This window comes from Paramormyrops kingsleyae, chromosome 2 (genome assembly GCF_048594095.1).
Source record: "Paramormyrops kingsleyae isolate MSU_618 chromosome 2, PKINGS_0.4, whole genome shotgun sequence".
Classification (NCBI taxonomy): Eukaryota; Metazoa; Chordata; class Actinopteri; order Osteoglossiformes; family Mormyridae; genus Paramormyrops; species Paramormyrops kingsleyae.
In genome coordinates this window covers 16400383-16417635 of record NC_132798.1, presented here as the reverse complement: position 1 = coordinate 16417635, position 17253 = coordinate 16400383, and the positions used below count along the sequence as shown (strand labels likewise).

Genomic DNA, 17253 nt, shown 5'->3' with positions numbered 1-17253 from the left:
ACGATGCGAGTGTCTCATTGCAGTTTAAAAAGTGCAACGAGGGGATCCTGGTGCTGAGCAAGATGTTTTATCTGGTGCAAAAATTATCCAGCTGTATATATGGGCAAATATAATTAATCTACGTTACGAATTGTTCTGTTTATTATTATTATTATTATTATTAGTAGTAGTAGTAGTAGTAGTAGTAGTAGTGCAGTTATACTTAAATTTACTTAACATTTAAATTAAACAGTCAATTGTCAGCAAGGTAGTTATTTTACTCCTGTCCACTTGGCGGAGACAAACCATCTGGAAGCTTTTAATCCGGAAGGTGGGAAAAGAGGAGAGAAACAGCTAGAGGAAGAAGCAGCAAGCAGCTGCTGGAAGTGACTCTGCGGCTTGCTGTGCGCTGCGGCGCTGTCCTGCAAGATGCCCCCCTTCGCTTCGCTGTGGGCCGGCTGTGCGGCCCTGCTGGCCTGCCTTTCCGCCGCCCGGGCTCTCTACTTCCACATCGGGGAGACTGAGAAGAAGTGCTTTATTGAGGAGATTCCGGACGAGACCATGGTGATCGGTGAGCCCTGGACGGCGGCCTACCGGCCTTTTAACCCCGCTCTTACTCCGTATTTAACCTCTGTCTGCTCACATTCACGCCGCTGCCCTGGCTACTGAAAGGGTTTTGCTTTTTGCCTCCTTTGGGCGGTATGATGGTGCTGTTACATCGGGCCACCCGGGCAGGTGCATGTCAGAGGTGCTGCTCCGCTTTGCCACGTATTTGCTTTTCGGACACGTCGTTGTTGTCGTCCTTGTTGTGATTATTAATAATAAATATATTTAACGGGTTTATCCTTTTGTCTGTGTCCGATGTAACATGTTTTTCCCATATGGAAATAGGTTAATCTGTAGACGGTTAGAGTGTAGTTATAAAAATGACTAATTCTCAAGACTCAACCATTCACTATAGTAAAATCTGTCTTTGACGAATGAAATTTGTTGTGTCTGTCTGTCACTCAGGGAAGTACAGGACCCAGCTGTGGGACAAGCAAACTGGGTCTTTTTTGACCTCCACACCTGGCCTGGGGATGCATGTCGAAATCAAGGACCCAGACACCAAGGTAAGCCCCCCCCCCAGTACAGATTTACAGGGCTGAGAGGATCAGAGGAGTTTGTGTTCAGGCAATCATTTGGCAGGACTTGTCCCAAAAGAGACTGATGTAGGGAAATCTTTTTTTTTTATGAATTAACTTAAAGTAAAGTCATTTTTATGAGTTAACATAAGTAAAATTTGGGAGGGGAAAATATGCAGTTGATGACCCAAGACATGTGTCAGGGTCATTAAACATGTTAAGATAAAACAGACATTTACTAGAAAAAGCAACGCTGGTATGATAGATATGTGGGAAGCCACATTGTAAATTTGTTACTGACACGAATAAATGAGACCAAAGGACATTATAGGTCAAATCTATTATGACTGACACAAAATGCATAAATTAAGATGGCTTTGTGAAGCATTTCACTGTGTCAAGTGTCAGTTCTAATAACTTATTAACTAGTAAGAGCTAATTCTGTATAGGGAAGATGTTAATGGGGGGTGGAGGTAGGAGAAATAAGTGTGGGTTTCAACACCTGTTGTGGGGTTGCCATGTGCTTTCCATAACTGGTTTAGCCACTTCTTATTGGTTGCCAGGGGGTCTGACTATACAAGACAATAATCCTGCCTTCTGCAGTTTTTCAAAAGCCTTGTCAACAAACAAAGAAATGAAGGGAGATGTTTCTCTGATATGCGAATCGGTCTTTTCCTTCTGTTTCCTGTTAGATCGTTCTGTCCAGGCAGTATGGCTCTGAAGGACGCTTCACCTTTACTTCACACACTCCGGGCGAGCACCAGATCTGTCTGCACTCCAACTCCACCAAGATGGCGCTGTTCGCAGGTGGAAAGCTGGTAGGCAGGGGGCGACAGAGAGCAGCTTCCCAGCTTACACACACGACACCACCTGGTGACACAAGCCAGGTGCACCTTTCACACTACAGATGAAGCATGGCCATTTTTAAGTATATCTCCTTCTCCCCCCCCCCAGCGAGTACACCTGGACATCCAGGTAGGAGAGCACACTAACAACTACCCTGAGATTGCAGCCAAGGACAAGCTGACAGAGTTACAACTCCGAGTCCGACAGCTACTGGACCAGGTGGACCAGATACAGAAGGAACAGAACTATCAGCGGGTGAGTCTGGGCCGGAGGGACGGCATGGTCTAGCGTCCCTTAGGGGTGTTTGTAACACATTCATGAAGCATAGACATTGTTTTTTTCCCTCAGAGATATTGTTTGTGGCATAAGGATGAGCATATACCGCGTCTTTAACCAATGTTTTAACATCATGATCCTAATAGCAGTTGTGTACATTGTCTTTGTCCTGTGTTGATTTTTTAATTAGCACTATTCTGTACATTTTCATTTCATCATTTGAATTCCTACGGAGATGCATCCTGAGTATGAGTTGGTCCTGAGAGTTATCTGGGCTTGAAGGCTTTCTAACCCGGTGCTTTGCTTACTCTCCAGTACCGCGAGGAGCGTTTCCGGATGACGAGCGAGAGCACGAACCAGCGCGTGCTGTGGTGGTCCATCACGCAGACCATCATCCTGCTCATCACCGGCGTCTGGCAGATGCGGCACCTCAAGAGCTTCTTTGAGGCCAAGAAGTTGGTGTAGCCGTGCCCCCCCCCCCCCCCCTGCCGATACTGCCGAGAGCTCTGCCGGAAGACCAGAGCCCACTGTCCCCCCTCCTCTCCCTTCTCCGATTCTACCAAGAGCACTGCAGAAGGACTGACTTGACACACTTGCACGTCCTGCATGAACAAGACACTGACAGACTGATGCACGCAGACACATTCAGAAATACGTTTCACGTCACAACATCCTGAAAATCAGCAGTGACTTCATCATCCTGGAGTATAGGTGTGATCAGAGAGTCTGTTGGAAATACAGAATGTCCTCCATGTAGTGGCAGTTGGAGGACCCGTCCGTTTCACACTTGGCACACAATTTAGCCCTGGTGTTGCTTAGTTTTCACAAAAAAAAAGCTTATTTGCATTCCATATTTCTTGTGTTGTAATTATTGTGTGAAAGGCCATTGTTCTAAGCTTTAAGAATTAAGTTAATATGGACATATGTAGAGTTAATTATGCTGAGAAGTTAGTGTGTTGTATCTTAGATAATTTGGCATTCACAAAAAGCACCAGTCACGGCAAAGTGCGTGCCGTGTCGGCTGAATGAGTCAGATTTCCACAAAACTTCATAAAAGTTCTTTTTTTAAAAAAAAAAAATGTAAGAACAACAGGAGTGGTTGCTTGGTATCATACTGTGCAGCCAGGATTAACCATGTTTGTGCTGCTGTGGGCTGGTCAGCCAGCTGGCAGTCCTGTCCCATACAAGAGTCAAAAATCCTCCTTTAAGGAGATTAATATGGATGTAGACAACACTGAAGAGGGAGGAAACACTACAGCTCAAACACACTGTACAACTAAAGCCTAAACGGCAAGACTCCAGCTAGATGTAACGTCTGAAAGAGGTTAAGAGGGCGTATGAGTCACCATCACCAGCACGGACAGCTGGTGGCGGCTCGGAAAGCTCAAATGCTGAAGAACACTTCAAACCAATAAAGGATTTTCTCAAAGCCTGAAGATTCACAGATTTGAGCCTGAGTTTGTGTAGACATTGAATGGCTTATATCGTCGATTTTGTTGTGATGAATTAAAAATGATTTTGAAACTATCGTCATGTTTCCTAGTCACTTGTGCTGCATGTGGAATAAACTAACTGAGTATATATATTGGGGTGGACATGGAATATGGTACAGTTTCACCCGCCATATTAACAGATGGCATGCTTGTTGGACAAATCTTGTGTAATTTCTTAATGAAAAGTTAACAAACCCACCCCACCATTTCGTTAGGGCTGCGTTTCTAGAAATGTCCATCTGCAGTTTATAGGTACTCCCTGAAACCCCCCCACAAGAAACCATCAAGCAGCCAGTAAGCCACAATGATTATCTTCTTTATTTATTGTATCTTCACATATTCAACCCAAACTTATGAGATATTACTTAAGAGATGTAAAAGTGACACTATTCTGGTGCCCCCCCCCCCACCTCAAAATTTAAACGAATGATATGCGTGTTAAATGGATGGCATCTCGCAAATGGTGACAAATCATAATACATTTATATATGTATAAATTATACTTCTGTTAGAGGAACAAAATGTACACTACCTAAATAAAACCAACTTAGTGCCATAAAAATTTGATTAATGAATTATTGTAAAAACCTCTTCCCAAGTTAATTCCTTCGACACTCAGCCTGCTCCGAGCTCAACCCGAGCATCCATGCCCCCTCATGAGTGCAGAAGCAGGACATGAAGTTGCAAGTCGAGATGCGAGAGAGATTCCAGGATGTCTACCCGATAACACGATCGCTGCAATCCAGTGATCCGATTACCCGGCGCTGAGGTTTCAACAATGACAGTATTTATCATTTACACATTAATCTCACAGATATAAGTAACACCATGTTGAGTTTGGGGATGGGGGGGTAGTCAGTTTTTTCCAGCTGCCAAGCACCATGCCAACTAGATCCGCTCTGAGATGCCGTTCGATCTGTGATCCTGTCGTTGGACTGGGCTCTGTTCCACCTCCCCTGGGGAAAACGACAATGTCAATATCGACAGGCGGCGCTGTCTGCGTTTCACGGCGCTTTCCTGGCCGAGGCTGCGGGTGAAGGTGCTTCGCCCATGTAAATATCTACTCGACGCAAAGTGCTCAAGGAGAGGAGCGCACCAACCTAGAACGCTGAGGAACGACCTCTCAGCGAGGGAGCCATGGCATCACACAGCTAATTAACGCTAAATGCTTATTAAAGGCTTTTAAACTCTTAATGCGATCAGCTAAAGGCTCCGAACTGCACCTGTTACCCTCCGGCACTTTCTGTAGACTCCAGGAACATCCAGGTTCAGTGATCGGACACGGCGAGCCGCTCCATCTTCCCGGTTGCCTCCTCGGCCCCTACCTTCGGCCTCCTCTCGGGGCTGGGTGTGTTGGGGTAGTCCCGCTCCCCGAAGATGGTGCTTCCCACACGCACATTGGTAGCACCCACTTCGATCTGGTCCCCAACGTCAAAGGGGTTAAACAATGTTAATGTTTACATTTACACTTGAAGACATTTACATTTCTTTTACTTAACAGATTATGTTATCAAAAAAGCAACGTACGTTTTTGAGAAAGCAGGGTCAGACGACCACAACTGGCAGTTAAGGGCCTTGCTCAGTGGCCCAAAGATGAAATCACTCTGCTGGCCATGGAATTCAAACTGACGACCTTCCGATCGCGGGTACAGCAGCCTTTTCTGCTGAGCCCCACGCTGCCCAAAATAGGCTGCATTGGCCATGATTCGAACTCGGAATGACTTGGAAGGCAGCTATGTTAGACACGTTGGAAGTATTGTGGCTATTTGTACTGAAGACACATTATGTTTGTCCAACAGATAAATCCCTTGGGCTGTGCGACTGTTGGTGGGAAGCCTCAGTGTTCAGAGGCACAGCGTTACAAGGAGAGTGTGTCAGCGACCGCGGGATACTCACTGCGTGCTCGAAGTCGGTGGACATGCCCATGCTGAGCTCCACCTCCCCCAGGAGCAGCTGCAGACTGTCGCACACCTCCTGCCGACGGCTCAACAGCATCTGCAGCAGACCCACACAGACACACCCCAGCATCTTGGCTCAACAGAGCTAAATAACTTCAAACAAAAGAGCTATTTTGCCAAGGAGCATTTTGCAAAGAGGCTTGAGGTGATTAAAGCATGTGCACACCACCAACCCCCATCACAGGACGGGTGTGTACCTGAAAATCAGGGTTGGGGCCCTTGCTGAGGTCATAGCCGTGACGGCCAATAGTCATCAGACCCATAAAGTGGAGGGCGGGGCACTGGGACACGATGTGTTTGACCGTTTGCACCGTCTCCTCGGGGGGAAGCCCGTGTTTACCTAAGGATGAGAGGTGGTGAAGGCCACACACACAGCCAGCAAGCGGAGACAGCTGTAATCCCACACCGGGATTATCGTCGACAAGCAGAACTAAAACTAAGAAAAGCTTTTCGTAAACCGAAATAACGTAAGATACAGAAATATAATTAAAAAGGTCAACTGAACGAAAAATATAAATATTGTTTCTGAAACTAAGCAAAATAAAATTCAAAATCACAAATTTTTTCCATTACTGTTTTCAATACTATGTAGCTAAGGTAATGATTTGTCTTTACCATTAATAATGTCAGGAAAATTTTTGCCCATTTTACAGACATTACAGACAGAAATAAAACCACTAAAATTTGAACTAAAATTAAAAAACTAAATAGAAATCTCTTAAAAAATAAAACTAATGAATGCTAGACTGAAAACTAAGTCTAATTCAAGTTAAAAAATAAAACCTAAAAGCTCAATCGTCTGAGGAACATTCCGGAGAGCAGCGTCGGCACCGGCAAGGCCGTGATATCACGAAGGCAGGTCACTCACTGTCCTCCCCACTGGTGTTGACCTGCACCATGACCTTCAACCTCTGAGTGTTGGCGGCCCGGAGTCTCTGCCAGGAGCCGTTAACCCTGTCGGCCAGCTTCACCGAGTCCACCGTCTCCACCATGAACAGATTGGGCACACCTGGGGTAGGAGACGTGGGTGGGGGGAGGGAGGCAGCAAAGAAACAGGGAGAAGAGAGAGACATGATAGAAGGTGAGGGGTGACAATTAATTATTTGTTTTGGTGATTATATCCAAGTGATTATATAACTGGTCTACTCGGGCTTATTTACAGCCTTCTGCCAGTAAAGCAGATTGCAGGAAAAAGAGTCACGATTACAACCATCCACATTTCCTGGAAAGCGCAGTAAAATATCTTCCTTTCATCAGGACTTTCAAATGCTCTCTTTTCATACTTTCAATCACTTTCCATGCTTAAGCTGTAAAGGCCACTTATTGGGTCGCCCAATTTGAATATATTTGCATTTTAATGTAGTATGAAAGCAAAAATGAAACTCCACATTCATCCTAGTAAAAACATGAAATATTGCAGTGAAACAACTGCGGAAAACTGCTGAGGGGGCACTACTCTCAGTCTCCAGCTTCTCTGGGGCGCTAAAGCAGAACTGAATTATGTTTAAAACAGTCGTGTCAAGGGCAAAGGCACCAAAAATGTAAATGAAATTACTGCTTTATTTTCCATTCGCATAAGTTTGAGTACAGGTACAATGGAAGCTTCTTTGCAAATCCCATTTTGCTCTCCCTTGAAATATACTCACACATATACAGTCCAGAACAGAGGTGGGTAGTTCAGGTCCAGAGAGTTAAAGTCCAGACCCGGATTTCATTCCAGCCAGTTGAGAATAAAGAGTCGCAGTCACAGAGTAAGAACATAAGAACTATACAAACAAGAGGAGGCCATTCGGCCCATCGAGCTCGCTTGGGGAGAACTTAACTAATAGCTCAGAGTTGTTAAAATCTTATCTAGCTCTGATTTAAAGGAACCCAAGGATTCAGCTTGCACTACACTAGCAGGAAGACTATTCCATACTCTGACTACATGCTGTGTAAAGAAGTGCTTCCTTAAATCCAGTTTGAAATGTTCTCCCGCTAATTTCCACCTATGGCCACGAGTTCTTGTATTTGAACTAATGCTGAAGTAACTATTCGGTTGAACAGCATCCAAACCTGTTAGAATCTTATAGACCTGTATAATGTCCCCCCTCAGTACTCAACTGACTGGTTAAAACAAAATCTTGGTTTGGACTTTTACTCTCTGGACCTGAAATACCCACCCCTGGGGGGGGGGGGGGAGTGAAGTTTTGGGTTCAAGTGCAGGGTTAGGCCATATACCCAGCATGCTTGGATGATTTTAAGGGGTTAAGGACCTTTCTCAAGGGTCCAACATAAATTTTGCTGAGGCTGGGGCTTGAACTGGCGACCTTCTGATCACAGGCACACAGTGACCCCCCAACAATATTCAAGGTCACTGGGATTCTACTCTTCCCTAAAGCTGGTCAACTGCTTGGATGTTAGGCATTATGTGGAAAATCCGCCTTCCAAATTTGCTTTCATTTTTCCGATTCATTAGGGCTGAGAGGTGACAAGGAGATAAAGGAAACAGGTTGAGATATAATGGAGACAGGTAGAATGAGAAGACAGACCAACACAGAATGGAGGCAGGCAGAAAGATAGACAACCGCTAAAGGACCCCATCAGTGAGAGCAGAGAGAGCTTACCCAGGAGTTTGTTGACATTGTTTTTCTGTAAGTGCCCAATAAAGTGCCACTTGATTTCTGGACACGACAACAAAATCTGCCAAAAAAAAACCCAAAAAACTAAAATTTAACTGGCAGGGGGACACAGTAAGAAAACATGCAACATGAGTCAAAAAGATTCTATATGATACCCAAAAATGACAAGAAACTTGGGCATGCCTGAAAGGAGACTTTTGGCTTGTAAGAAATTAAAAAATAAGTATATAAAACAGCCATTTACCTGAGGGTCTGACGCTTTTTCCACAAGTTCATTAACCTGATGGCAGGAAAGAAAACAGAAGGGCCTGATAAAGACAGAGGCTTCTCTTTGCGGGAGCCACATGGCACGTGCGCACAAGCGGAAGTCATGTGACTTCTCTCGACCTGACCCACTGCATCATAAAAACTACATTTTTAGATTAAGACTGACTTTATTTATCGCAGGGAGCTCTACAGCACTAACACTCAGCTCTAAACAATAAAGATCATTTATTGTTTTTCCAAGGCAAAAATTTTGCCACTAATATAAACCATAAAAAAATTAATTGTTTTATTCCAGAATGCAAAATGAAGGAGGGTAAAATACATGAACAATACTAGTTCCAGAGGACAAGATCTAGATGTTACCAAAAGTTGCACATCCCTGAGCAGGGCAGGATCCCCTTGCACATCCCTGATGTTTCCTAAGCAGGATACTCACATAGTTCTCCCCGAAGTTACGCTGCCCCTGTCGGTACGCCTCAATCACCATCTCTGGTGGCTTCGTCTTGCTGACAGCCACCAGCCGTGGACTGATACAGGGCAGAGTCTATGGGTGGATGGGGTGGGCGGTTTTTCAGGGCAGGCTTTTTTTGAAGGTAAAAACCCTGCATCCCCACCTCCCAGCTGGCCATGTGATTCACAGGACTACAATTGGTCAAACGTACAAAGCAAGGGACAGCGTCACAGAAGCATAAGGCTTGTTAAGGAATGGCAGCAGACCCACACCAGCATGAATAGGGTCCATTCATTCCCCTAGAAGGCCAGTGAGGAACTGAATTAATATGGAAGGTACCCCCCCACCCAATTTCACAAACCCCACATTTTCCAGAGTGATTTCACATCTTACATAAGTCACGTTTTCTGCATTCACCAACCACTTCAAAAGCACAAATATGTATACATGTTGTGCAAATATATATATAAAAAACTGGCATACTGACCGAGCTGGCATACAGTTTGATTTCGAAAAAAGGCACAAACGTGTGTGTGTTTTTGAGTAAAACTTGCATGACAAAAAACTAATTTGTTACTTTACCGCCATGTAAATACTATTTCATTCATTTTTGTGTGTTTATTCCCATCTTTACCCCGCAGTCTGACGACACCGACAGGAACCGCTGCGTGATCTTTGAAGTAACCCCGACACGAGCGCCTTACATAACAGGTACTTACAGATAATGTAACATCACGACCACGCACGACTCAGTCCCGTTATATTTAGGAGCTAAGTCACGAGAATTTTACATAGTTTTACGTCTGGGTTTTTCAAACGAAGTAATTCAGGTTAAGCACTTTGCTGAAGGGTAACATAACAGGAAGGCTCCGGGATTCGACCCTGCAGCCTTCAGGTGACGAGTTCGGCTCCTTAACCTTGGCGGGAGTGCGGCGTACTGCATGCTTTTCAAACGATAACGTTAAGATAAGCGAAAGCGTGAGGACATCGTGAAATGTCATCGCGCGCACGGTCACCGGGAACATGTACGCGCCGGGCGCGATCACGCTGCACACGATACGCGTCCCAAGGCCCTCCGCACCGCTCGTGCTCTCCACACACTCATCCTGCCGCCGTCACGAGTTAACGGCGCGGCATTTTCAGTCTTTTACGAATAACTAAATGTTTTTTTTAATGGTCACAGTGAACAACCGGCGTTACCCATCATCTGTGCTTTCCCGGGCACCCACATATGGCTCGGCACACACAGCCTTTTATGCGTTGCCAACTTTGACAGTAGGCAAGAGGTAGCTGCCGCTTGCTGTTAATTAGCTTGTTGGTTTGTGTGTGTGTGTGTGTAACTAAAAGAGAAGGAGAAAGATTTAGAAAGCTTGCAAGTGCTTCAGTCCAAAGCTTGAAGACGTTACTATTTACACAACCCCACCGCTAACCGGATTACGACTGCGGAGCATCCACTTCGTGCAAATCCCCGAAGTGCTAAGGACCAACCTGCGGACGGCGGGCAGCCGCCTGCTTTACCCGCTCCACTACCGTCTGTAGCGCCTTGCCGATTTCTTCCGACATGCCTGCTCTCCACATAGTCCCCAACACCGCCCACTATCTGGGATAACCGTCATCAGCTCAAATGATGCTCTTGATTGGCACGGGCCACAGCCAATGACTTTAAAGTATTTCTTTAGCATGGGGAACCACCGACAGCTAATTGGATGGAATCAGGATGACGTATTTGAAACCGCCCAGCTGATCGAGCGTCAGGAACCCTAAATAACTCGCCACGTGATTGGTCGTCTACGAAGCATCCATTGCTTGCACATTGGCCTTTAATAATTGGAGGGCGTGATCCAAAGACCATATCGGATTTTATGACCTACAACTGTAATAATAAGTACTGTACAATATTGTACTGTTAGAATTGCTGCAAATACTTCATGCTGCAGCACATTTTTGGTCATCATTATAAGCACCAAATATATGATTAATACGATATTATGAGTAAGAATGTAATCTATATTGTGGCGGAAATGGGCATAGCTCAACATTCAGGTAGATCTCGTAACTTAGTACATATGTGCAAGTATGCATTTGCATTGTTTTGACAAGAAATTACCGCGCATTGGTTGGAATTCTGCCTCGGTTCTTTGTGTGTAGAAGTTTCATGTGTCGGGTTTGCTCTGCCTTCATGTAGGTTGCTCTAAATTGTCCGTAGTGAAATGATTCATGTGTGCATCTATATGCTGTCTGATGGACTGACATACTATCTATAGATCAGGTCTCTTTTAGCCGAACAGTCTTCAGTCCTCTACTAACCAGTAGCTCTGCCTGTGATCTGTTATCCAACTGTAGCAAGCTCTGCTAACACCAGCTTCCAGCAGCCTTGGGGTAGTCAGTGGCTCAGCGGGCTAGGACGCTGTGGCTGTAATCAGAAAATTACAATTTGAGCCCCATGTTCATCGGAACAGTCAGATGTTCATGGGCCCTTGAGCAAGGCCCTTAACCTCCCCAGTTTCAGGGGGGCTGCATATTAGTTGACCCTGTACTGTGACCACCCCACCCCTCCAAGCTATGCAAAGCAAGATGGGGTCAGGTAAGAGAAGCATCCCAGTGTACTTGTGCAAATGGCAAATAAAGCATGTTTGCTTGTTATTGTGTGGCAATAAATATTCTCATTCTGATTACATCCATCTGTGTTGTTGGCAAATACTGACGTCATTTGTGGTGTAAAGGTTAAAAGCACAAAAATGTCTTGTCACAAGAGCACAAATGAGCATAAAATAAGGAATGATGGGGGAAAGTGTTCAATTTTCACACTTAAATAAAAGCACAGATACCACACCAACACGTTACTCGACTAAACGTCGTTCACTGAAATACTCAAGTAAAAAAATAACTGGTTTCAAATGTACGATGGTCACGCAGATTGTATCAGAGTAGAAAGTTGTTGTTTGGCTCATAAATGTATTTGTATTTATGCCTCTGCTGAGACCATATTGTCTCGTGTTGTATATGCACTGTACTACTTATTTCAAAGAAAGTTTATGGTTCTCTTGATTTTTTGCTGAAATCTTGGAAACTATGGTTCATGATAACAGACAGCTGCAGTGTCCTGGGAAGGAACGTCTCGGTTCCCTTTCCTGGTTGCCGTTTTAGGCCCAGCAGGTGGCGATCTTTCTCAGAATGTGAGCGCTGTGTTCTTCATCATGATTTCCCAAGAGTCATTTTAAATATTTTTAATGCAGAATTTAAACCGAACACAGAAAGACAGCATGAATAATAATAATAATAATAATAATAATAGTTCAAGTTCTCCCCTTGTCGTGGGGTTTCCTCTGGGTGTTCCGGTTTCTCCCCACAGTCCAAAGACATGCTGAGGCTAATTGGAGTTACTAAATTGCCCATAGGTGTGCATGTGTGAATGAATGGTGTGTGAGTGTGCCCTGCGATGGCCTGCCCCCCCGTCCTGGGTTGTTCCCTGCCTCGTGCCCGTAGGTTCCGGACCCCCCGCGACCCAGAAGGATAAGCAGTTTGAAAAATGGATGGATGGATAATAATAAAAACGTTTAGGTTACTGAATTTGCCTCTCTTTATTTGAGTCCACAGTAGAAATAATGATTCTGTTTCAAATTAAGTCGAATGCTTTATTGTACTTTTCCATTATTTCCTTTTTTCATCGGAAGATGTTGAAATGATGTCATGTTGTTATTAAATGCCGAGTCCAAGACACATACCAACGGACCAGATGTCAACTGAAAGTCCGAGGCACATACCGTAATCAGACATGCCTGGAGAGAGAGAGAGAGAGAGAGAGAGACAGAGGGGCGGGATTATTCTCAACCCAACCCAAAACCACCAGGTTCCACCCCTTGTAATTAAGAGCTTTCTGGTTCTCAGAGTGTTTGCCCCCACTCGCTCTCTAATATGACCGTCTATTTTACTGTCATATATATTGCAATGATAAATATATAAATCATACACCACAGTAAACCGTAACAGTGCAGGGGAAGTATTGCTATATATGTATGCATTGGTGACACTTTATTTTTGCACATGCTTGGAAATAACTTAAACCGAAGAGTAACTTATTTCAGTGCTTTCAAAGTTTATGATGTTTGCTCTAGCAGAAAGATATAAAATGGTTCATAGAATAAAATAACACATGCAGATAAATATTTGAATGGAAAATGGAAACACACTGGAGATTATAAAATTAGAATATTATGTTTGTGTAAATAAAAGCCATACAGTACATATGAACCGAGAATCTGAATTAAAAATTAAAAATTTGACTAAGCATTTTCTAAACACGGAGAGGCTTTGCTGTGTTGATGAGGTATTGCATGATCTCAGCTAACAGGGAACGTTCCCAGAACTTTAGCTAATGTTATTTAACGGCCCTCTCAAAGTTAGCAGAGAACGTTCTTACTGTAACGTTAATAGAACATTTTTTTATGATTTACAAAGGTTCTGTTAATGTTAGCATGGTGATATTACCAGAACACCGTTTTAACATAATTAATGTTGAAAAATATTGTTTTAATAAAATTATTATTTTATAAAAATGCAATATACATAAACACCACCTGGCCTTGAACCTACAACCTTGCAAGTAGCATACTCAAGCGCTACTAACTGCACTATCAAGTCTTATTTTAAGTCTGTGTTATTTTTCATAGTTGCAGTAGTACTTGTAGTAGTGGGCTAACATTCTGGAAGTGTCCGGCAACTTGGACTCATTGAATTGTAACGTTTGGTAAACATTTCTAAAACTAAAATTTGTTAGCCAATAACAATGCCGTTAAGTCACCACAGTGTGGGACAGGTGCAGTGATAACATCTCACTGGGTTGACCTTTGTAGTAGGGAGTGTTAAGGTTGTGCTGCGATACCATGTGCAGCACGGAAGACCCAGAAGAACATAGTATGTTTGTTTAGTCTCCGCTGTCTCCATTTTAACAGCCCCGGTAATGACCTCTTGAGAGGTGCTTAATGGGCTTCATGCCTCACCACTGATCAGTTTCTCTCCATGGCTCTGAACTCTTTCACTTTCGGAGCCCTAAATCGCCACACTCGCTGCACCAGGACTCGTACCTGATTGTCTCTGGGTCCAATAGATAGGAAGGTTGTGGCAAACAGCTTGGACTGAGTCCCCCAGCATTGCCAGGTTCTTGACGGAGATATTGGTGGGAATGTATTGCTGTGGGGGGGCACTGGGGGGGTCCTGAGTCTGTTAGAAAGGATACATTTCACAAAGGCATTCTCTTCATGTATAATTCTGAGTTAAACAAACACACAGTACTAATACATACCGAATAAATGCCAGCCTCACTTTTTAATGACAAGGGTACTTTAGTGAAGCTTACCTGAAGAGCCTAAAATGAATTTAGCAAGTTAATGATGTGATGTGATGTGATGTAGTTCGGAAATTACATAAAACTGTAAATCATTTTGACGGAAGTGTCTATAAAATGTACATTTTTGTAAGTAGTATCATGTTCCTATTGTATTGTCCTTGAAAACCATTGGGCCTCAAATCTGTATGTCCATTATTCTCCAGAACGTCACTACAAAGTCCAAATAAAGAGTAGAAAAGGAAATGTGTCCCTGACACCCTCTGTCACCTTGAGGTTCCCCAGCATCTCCTTCAGCTTGTTCATAGGGGGGAAATCCTGACTCATCTTGATGGCGTAGCAGGCCTGCTTCTCGAAGGACTTGACAGCCATATATCCCTGGATAGACAAATATCTGATGGATGTACTGCATCTGTCTAGATCAGACCCAGTAATGCCCACGTCTGCACATGATCAGGGGATCCTTCTGAACCTTGTTCAGCTGAGACATTAAACACCTACTGTCTTGTAGTCTATGAGGATGAGAATGGAATTCTTCCCAGCGTCCACATACTCCACGGCAACCTGGGCCTTGATGTCCATCACGATGATGTGGTACTGGCCATTAGCGCCTTTCCTCACCAGGGAAACATTCTGCAACGAAGCAGAGGAACATAAAAGGGAGGCAAGACAAAAACAGACAAAAACAATAGTTGTTTTCAGCGGATTTGGAAAAAAAACAGCAAAAGAAAAGCAATATTTATAGTGACCGTAACATGAATTTGTTATATTATATGATTTATGACAATCTGCTGGGTAAATCACTGCATGTGAAATATTTCTTACCTCATCAGCTATCGCTCCTACCAGAAGAGCTCCAAGTAGAATAAGGGCTTGGAAGTACTGAGAGATTATACAGAAAAGGCAAAAAAAAGAACATTAATGAGCAACCTATTCACATGCTTAATAACTATGTTAATATGCGCTCCTTCAAAATTTGTCTCCCGTTATAACACAATCAATTTCAAAATCTGCATGGGCAGAGTTGGGGGGGCACTCCCCCCCCACGCCAGTTGCCTGAGTCGAAATTGCACTTAATTGACTAAGCAGTCAGACAGACACTCGTGTTGATTACTTGCTTGTTTCCTATGCAGAGCATTCATGTTCTGTTGTGTGTGTAAGGAAACTTGTTGATTAACATTATAAAGCATTGTTGTAAAATTTTAAACATAAAATTGTTTTGTGTCCGACTGCCTCAATTTTTAACCTGGAAAATTATTTTGTTTCTGACCAGTACAACAGCTATGTAGCCCCTTGGGAATTCTCCCGAGTCTCCTGATTGGCCACTCCTGGCCTGGCTGCCTGTAACTGTTTAGGGATAAAATGCACTCCCCTTTCCCCCAAACACTAGTGAGCTGGCCCTGTGCATATTTCATCATGAGCAGTTCTGTACTTTAGGCATATTCCAGGTTATTCTTACCTTTGCCATTATAGTGTCTGTCAGTAAGGAGGCCTAGAATGAGTGCTCAGCCAGTACTGTCTGCTTCTGCCGGTCTCTCCTCTAACCCTTTAATACTCCTTCATTATCGAGGTCAGTTGTTTGTGAGAACCTGTAGCTCCACCTTTCTTGCCTTGTCTTGTTGACATCAATTGTTAGACAAATAACCAGAAACATCGGAAACCAATCAATTCAGCAGCTTATCAGAGCATAGAGATAAACGGACTGGTAAAGGTAAAGGAAACTGGGCCAGTTTTCGAGAAAAGGTGGGGATTGTTCACATTCTAAAAGTGATCAAGTCATTGGAATATCATAGATCACAGTACAGTATTACCATTCCAGTCCAATCAGTTTAATCTAGACTAAATGGTAAGTCATACATCCCCACATCCAAACAGATCTCATGACAAGCTTCCCTGTGGTGTGTCTGTGGCGTGATGCCAGTTTCAAATATTTATTCTTTTCTCCGCTTACGTTCCAGATTGTCAGGTTTGTGGGCATCTTGGGCACGGGAACGGGAACGAGGCATGGTGCACAAAGAAGGGGCGGACGACCCACTTGCGGCTCCAGCAAACAAAACAGGGTTTATTAAACTGAACTAAGAAAAACACAAGGAAGGGCTAACAAAATAAAAGGACCTCGAGGGGTCAAAACTAAACAGGGAGGAATAAACTAGACTAAGTAACACACATGGAAAAACTAACTAGAAAAGCAAGACACTAAAGTAAAATCCAACCATGGGGGAAACCAGAGACAAGGGCATACCACAGACAAACGTAGACAGAGACACGAGCTTAGACAATAGTTTAGACACGATGAACCAGCGGGGAGCAGAACAAAGGCAGGAACTAATATACTACAAGGGGTAATGACTAACACAGGGCAGGTGAGACTGATTAACAAGGACTAGGGAAACAAGACACAGGTGAAACCAATTAACTCAAAGAAACTAACAATCAGGGAAACTAAGAACTAACCAAGAATGCATATATCAACACTAGGGAAGTACATAGGAATAACACAGGCAGGGGAACAAGAAACAAAACCAAAACCGATTACTAAATCAGACACCAGGGTTTAACAAGCACAAAGGAAAAAACCAGGGAGCTAAATACAAAGACAGAGGAGGTGGGATTCGAACACAAGACAAGAGGGAACTCAGGACCAAGGGGCAAACAGACAGCACATGCTTAATACGTTGAGCCACGAGACCAGACAGGAGACAGGGGAGAACAAGGACTGACATGAAGGATGGAATGACCAGCACCACCTGCTGGTCAAACGGGGAAGGGGCACGGAAGGACCACAGTGGGGGGCTGACCCTGACACCAGATGACGTGACACTCTCACCCAGATCACGTCCTACTCCTTTATAGCTCAGCACACCAGGATAAAGCATTCCATAAGCCTGCCCACC

At 43.9% G+C, this 17253-nt stretch overlaps 3 protein-coding genes across 3 annotated transcripts; 1 reads left to right on the top strand and 2 right to left on the bottom strand.

Annotated features, from left to right (window-relative positions):
* Window positions 1–9: 9 nt before the first annotated feature.
* tmed4 (transmembrane p24 trafficking protein 4) lies at window positions 10–3753 on the top strand. Its single transcript, XM_072706752.1, has 5 exons — window positions 10–550; window positions 991–1091; window positions 1796–1921; window positions 2058–2204; window positions 2541–3753. The coding sequence occupies exons 1-5, from the start codon at window positions 409–411 to the stop codon at window positions 2688–2690; spliced, it is 666 nt and encodes a 221-aa protein (XP_072562853.1). The 5' UTR covers window positions 10–408; the 3' UTR covers window positions 2691–3753.
* A 260-nt stretch (window positions 3754–4013) lies between these two features.
* plpbp (pyridoxal phosphate binding protein) lies at window positions 4014–10641 on the bottom strand. Its single transcript, XM_023836686.1, has 9 exons — window positions 10504–10641; window positions 9001–9108; window positions 8542–8577; window positions 8283–8358; window positions 6545–6685; window positions 5874–6016; window positions 5615–5713; window positions 4942–5136; window positions 4014–4674 (listed from the first exon to the last, which is right to left on the bottom strand). The coding sequence occupies exons 1-8, from the start codon at window positions 10591–10593 to the stop codon at window positions 4987–4989; spliced, it is 843 nt and encodes a 280-aa protein (XP_023692454.1). The 5' UTR covers window positions 10594–10641; the 3' UTR covers window positions 4014–4674; window positions 4942–4986.
* Window positions 10642–12714: 2073 nt separating this feature from the next.
* Window positions 12715–16953, bottom strand: LOC111856556 (gastrokine-1-like). Its single transcript, XM_072706737.1, has 7 exons — window positions 16602–16953; window positions 15819–15974; window positions 15185–15241; window positions 14861–14992; window positions 14630–14737; window positions 14100–14235; window positions 12715–12794 (listed from the first exon to the last, which is right to left on the bottom strand). Exons 2-7 carry the CDS (start codon window positions 15825–15827, stop codon window positions 12715–12717), a joined length of 522 nt encoding a protein of 173 aa, XP_072562838.1. The 5' UTR covers window positions 15828–15974; window positions 16602–16953.
* Between the last annotated feature and the right edge of the window lie 300 nt (window positions 16954–17253).

Coding starts and splice junctions, on each gene's coding strand:
- tmed4 (XM_072706752.1), top strand. CDS start 409: ATGCCCCCCTTCGCTTCGCTGTGGGCCGGCTGTGCGGCCCTGCTGGCC. Junction 551..990: donor GGACGAGACCATGGTGATCG/GTGAGCCCTGGA, acceptor TCTGTCACTCAG/GGAAGTACAGGACCCAGCTG. Junction 1,922..2,057: donor TGTTCGCAGGTGGAAAGCTG/GTAGGCAGGGGG, acceptor CCCCCCCCCCAG/CGAGTACACCTGGACATCCA.
- plpbp (XM_023836686.1), bottom strand. CDS start 10,593: ATGTGGAGAGCAGGCATGTCGGAAGAAATCGGCAAGGCGCTACAGACG. Junction 8,359..8,541: donor AAAAAGCGTCAGACCCTCAG/GTAAATGGCTGT, acceptor TTTTTTTGGCAG/ATTTTGTTGTCGTGTCCAGA. Junction 6,686..8,282: donor CAATGTCAACAAACTCCTGG/GTAAGCTCTCTC, acceptor CTCCTACCCCAG/GTGTGCCCAATCTGTTCATG.
- LOC111856556 (XM_072706737.1), bottom strand. Junction 14,738..14,860: donor TCCTCATAGACTACAAGACA/GTAGGTGTTTAA, acceptor TTGTCTATCCAG/GGATATATGGCTGTCAAGTC. Junction 14,236..14,629: donor AGATGCTGGGGAACCTCAAG/GTGACAGAGGGT, acceptor CCTTTCTAACAG/ACTCAGGACCCCCCCAGTGC.